A 4,543-nucleotide genomic window follows, 5' to 3' on the forward strand; every position below is an offset into this window, starting at 1 on the left:
AGTCCTGCCCGGCGCCCAGCCCCGGGCCCAGACCCTCCACCGCGCTCGCAGCCAGGCCGCGTCCAGGGCCGCGGCGCGAAGCCCCGCTGCAGCCGCGCCCGCCGCCGCGCCTCCCTCCGTGGGTCCGCCGGGTGGGCCTGTGTGGCCGTGCATCGGTCCGGGAGCTGGCGGCCCGCCCTCCGCGAGGGAGGGCGGCGAGTCCAACGCTTCCTGGGAGACGGGGGGCCACCGTGTCCGCTCCTGGCGCAGCTAGCGGACGCGAGAGGGAAGGTCCGCCCCCAGACACTATTCTCTGAGCAACTGTCTCCAGCTCTGGCCACTGACATGCAATCCTCCCAATTTATCCTGGCATTTCGGGAATGTAAACAGATTCGCTGGGTTTCTTTTCTTCCTGTGGAGTCAAGAAAGGAATGGAGGGAACTGGGAGGTTTTATCCACATGACTGACACGCACACGATCTCATCTGCGTGTGTAACACACATCTCCCGTAAAGTGCATTTCCTGGTGTGGTCCTGGGGGAAGTCGGCTGCTGCCCCCCACCCGCGACTTTCCACTTTCAAAGTCACACGCAAAAACGATTCAAGTTAATACTTTTTCCCCCTTAACAGACTTCTTAATCTTAAAAAAAAAAAAAAAAAAGGGAAAAACAGACTGACCCCACCCTCCTTTTTTCTGATTGGGGAGCCAACCTTTTGCTAGCCTGGGCGGCCAATGGGAAGAGAGAAAAAATCCGGGTCCTGCCTTGGTTTCCAGGGGTCTGCCTTGGGGCTGTGGGAAACGGGAGGAGGGGCGACGTGGGCCGGCTGAGTCCCTCCAGACGCCACCAGAGGCCCACTACCCACGTCCCCAGCCCCTCCAGTGCCCTGGGCAGCGGAGGGGCCCCTCCGCCCCAAGCGAGCCCGTCTGCCCCCACTAAACCACACTGCGTCTCTCTCTCTCCTCGTTAAATAAAACAACTTCAAGAGTTGAAATATATATATTTAGATATTTTTTCTTAAATAACATATTTACATCTAATAGAAAATATAACTCTAGAGATAATCTTCCAACCAAAACTGAGAGGGAGGAAGGAGGAACGAAGGGGCGGGCCGCGTGGAGGTGGGGAGGGGGCCAGCCAGAGGGCCGCCTCCCACCCGGAAATAAAAAGCATCCTTTATGCCAAGCTTGCGCTCTCACTCTCTTTCCTGCTCTCTTGTCCTGGAATTGCCCACCCAGTAATTCATCTCTTCTCTTTAAAAAAGCCTTGGTCCGTGTTACTTTCCTTAATGGTGACGGTCAAAAAGTTTGAGGTCACGTCGGTGACCACCACCTTCTCCAGGTTGGTCAGAGAAGGACTCCAGGACTCTTCCTCTGGGTCCCCCAGTATTCTGGCCACTGGGATCCTGGCGATGAGGGAGGGTCTGCCCCCCTGAGCCCCCATGTCCCGATACAAGCCTCCCACAGAGCTGGGGGTGCCTGAGCCGTGCCGGACCCGGGGCCCACCAGGGTCCAGGGCACCCTGGCCTTTGGCCTCCAGGAAGGCAGCTCTGTGCTTTATGACCCTGGCGGGAAAGGTGTCCACAGCCAGCTTGCCTGTGGCCTCGGCCAGGCTGGGGCTGGCCACGCCACACTGAGCCAGGTCGGAGTCCTGCCTGCGGGCCAGCTGGATCACGCTGTGGCCAGCTGGGAACTTTCCTGCCCCCGAAGAGGCCTCCTCCAGCTTCCTGTTCTTGAGGTAATCTCCCAGGCCATCGCTGGGTTCTCCCAAGGGCCTCTGCGACGGGTCCAGGAGCTCCTTCCGGGGCTTGGGGCCTCTCTTCTTAGAGCTGTCCCCAGGAGAGCTGGGTTTGTCATCCACGCGGCTGGCACCCCGTTCACGCTCCCGCTCCCTTTCACGGTCCCTCTCCCTCTCGCGATCCCGGTCCCTGTCACGGTCCCGAGGGGGCTCCACTCGGCAGGTACTGCTGGTGCTGCTGCTGCTCCCCGGCGGGGACAAACCCATGTTCCGAAGGCCCTCTCGGGCCCGGGAAGTGGAAGCCAGCTCCTGGGGCGAACGGCCAGGGTAGGGGATCCGGATGCCCCGGGCAGAGTCGCTTCGGAACTCGTACGTTTTGGCCTTGGCCTTGGCCTGGGCCTGGAGGAGAAAAGTGGCATCAAGAGTGGAGCAGGGTCCCGCCCACGAAACCCCCAGGACCCCTCTTCCGGCCAGCCTCCCGGTTCACCCTCCAAAGCCTCAGAATTTCTATATGGGTAGGGGTGGGGCTTAGGGGTGGCGTGGTCTGGGGAAGGGGTAGAGGGTTGGTCTGGGAGCAGCCATTTGGAGCAAGCACATTGCTTGCATTTGATTATACATCTATTTCGATTGGCTGAGGGTAGGGCGGGTGGGAATTTTTGAAAGACTAAGGCCCTCCCCCCAAGACACCCCTTAGGCACAGTCACTGACCTGGTCCACAGCCTGTCTGGGGACTCCCTCCTAGATTACAAATAAGCAAAGTGTGTGGACACCCCATTGGTTCACGAGCCCTCAGGGCCCCCATCCCACAAACTGACACAGCAACATTGCAATCCGCCCTCAGACAACGCCATCCTACCTTGAGGAGGAAGGTTTTGGGTTTGGGCCCTCGCTTTTTGGGGCCATAGAGCTCCATCTCTCGCTCCCTGGAGGCAGGAGGTGGGAAAGGGGGCATGTGAGCAGTGACACTGGGTGGAGCTCCAGGCCAGGCTGGAGAGAAACCACCCTCTCCCTGCTCTTAAGTGAGAAGCTGAGCGGGTTAGCTCAGTTGGTTAGAGCATCTTCCTGATACACCAAGGTTGCAGGTTCAATTCCTGGCCAGGGCACATACTAGAATCGATGAATGCATAAATAAGTAGAACAACAAAAATCAATGTTTCTCTCTCTCTTTCTCCCCCCCTCCCATCCTATCTCTAAAATCAATAAATTAAATAAGTAAATAAATAAATAAAAAGAAGCTGAGTCTTGGAAGAGGCTGTACCTTTCCTCAAAGGCTGCGAGCAGGCGCGCATCTAGGATGTTTTCCTCGGGCTCCCATGTGCTGTACCTACAGGGATCAGGAAGGAGTGGGTGTCAGTCCCAGGAACAGGGAAAGAGCAGCGGGTGTGTGTGTGTGTCTGTAACTTTTCTTGTTGCATTGCATTGTATTTCAACATAAAGGGAAAAAAGAGGAAGAAAGAAACCTCCCGAATAACAGTCTGGGTTGAGAACTGCATATAACCTACTTACTTCTGCGACCAGCCCTTCCATTTCACGAGGTATTCCATGCGTCCCTGCGGATGCAAAGGGGAGAATACGTGTGTGCACGGGAGAAACGCCTGAGGAGGACACAAGAAATATATGCAAAAATGCATGCACCAAATGAATGCGTGAAATCCTATCGCGAAAGGCACGCGTCCACCCCCTGCACGCATGGCCCCCTGCACGAAACGCTGCACAAAGTGCATGCACCGGCATTCATCCCCCCACCCCGCCCCCCACCCATGCAATCTGTGCATCGCTGCAAGTCTAAGGAAAGCGCTTGGGCTCAGAGCCGCTGCTGCCGCCGCGGCCGCGGCCGCTGATGGGACCTGGGGGAAGGGAAGCTGGGCTGCAGCAGGGGGAGGGAACCCGGGCCCAGAGGGGAGGGCTCGGCGGGCCTCGGCCCAAGGCCCAGGGGCACCTACTTTCCGTATGCGCCGTTTCAGTAGGGCTTCGGCCGCGAACACCCGCTCCCCAACCGCTGAAAGCTCCATGTTGACTCGCCGCTTCCCCCCTTGGCTGCTACCAGGAGCAGAAAAGCAGCAGCCAGCGCACGACAGACCATAATACTCTCCCGCTTACGTCAGTTCTCCTCCCCCTCCCGCGCTCTCGCTCCCTCCCCGCCCCCTCCAGCTCTCGGTTTCCCCCCTCCCCTGCCGCCCAGCGCTTCCTCCCGCCCCACGTGTTGCTAACGACGTTGCTAAAGCCGAGCGGACAGGGTCTGCTCCCCCGCGAGCTGATTGGGCAAGCACCGAGCCACGCCCCTCTCCCTTTCTCCCCCGCGTTGCTACGTGACCCGCGTTCCAATCGCCAGGGGGCGGAGTCCGAGGCGACTCTAGGGACAGAACGCGAGGGGGTGGGGCCGACGCCGGAAGTGACGTCGCGAGGAGGGCGGCCCGGCTGCTGTCAGTCTGCGGAGCTGGCGAGGGGGGCCGTTCTCCCTGTGTCCTCGCCTGGGCCCCCTCCCCCGCCGCCAAGTTGTCCCTCCGGTGCTCAGCGTCCCCCACAGCTCTCGCTGGGACCCCCGCGGCGGTGTCGGCCAGGCCCCGCCCCTTCGGCAGACCCCGGCCCGCCCCGCCCCCACTCCCCACACTCGCGCCCTCCCCTCCCCCCGCCACCCGCGCCGCACAATGCACAATGCACAGGTGCTGGGGCGCTGCGGGCCGCGCCCGAACCCCGGGAGCCGGCGACGCGCCCCTCGCCCGCTCCTCCTGCCCGCCCCCTCCCCGTGAGCCTCCCGTCCGACCTTCGGTCTCCATGGCAACGGCCTCCCCCGCCGCCGCCGCCGCCAGTCCCATCCTGCTAACAAAT

General features: G+C 60.6%; 1 protein-coding gene across 2 annotated transcripts; it reads right to left on the reverse strand.

The window, feature by feature from the left end:
- Positions 1–619: 619 nt before the first annotated feature.
- CBX8 (chromobox 8) lies at positions 620–3,826 on the reverse strand. Of its 2 annotated transcripts, XM_028522016.2 has the most exons (6): positions 3,658–3,826; positions 3,221–3,264; positions 2,973–3,038; positions 2,571–2,637; positions 2,423–2,452; positions 620–2,113 (listed from the first exon to the last, which is right to left on the reverse strand). In XM_028522016.2, exons 1-6 carry the CDS (start codon positions 3,724–3,726, stop codon positions 1,220–1,222), a joined length of 1,170 nt encoding a protein of 389 aa, XP_028377817.1. In that variant the 5' UTR covers positions 3,727–3,826; the 3' UTR covers positions 620–1,219. The 2 variants fall into 2 exon arrangements, with proteins under 2 accessions (XP_028377817.1, XP_028377819.1); XM_028522018.2 differs by lacking the exon at positions 2,423–2,452.
- Between the last annotated feature and the right edge of the window lie 717 nt (positions 3,827–4,543).

The sequence above is a fragment of the Phyllostomus discolor genome, chromosome 8 (genome assembly GCF_004126475.2).
Source record: "Phyllostomus discolor isolate MPI-MPIP mPhyDis1 chromosome 8, mPhyDis1.pri.v3, whole genome shotgun sequence".
NCBI lineage: Eukaryota > Metazoa > Chordata > Mammalia > Chiroptera > Phyllostomidae > Phyllostomus > Phyllostomus discolor.

Bases quoted from the DNA above. Each gene is read 5' to 3' on its own strand.
- CBX8 (XM_028522016.2), bottom strand. From the start codon at position 3,726: ATGGAGCTTTCAGCGGTTGGGGAGCGGGTGTTCGCGGCCGAAGCCCTA. The intron at 3,039-3,220 runs GTAAGTAGGTTA...TGATCCCTGTAG, and splicing joins TGGAAGGGCTGGTCGCAGAA to GTACAGCACATGGGAGCCCG. The intron at 2,453-2,570 runs GTAGGATGGCGT...TTTGTAATCTAG, and splicing joins CCAAAACCTTCCTCCTCAAG to GAGGGAGTCCCCAGACAGGC.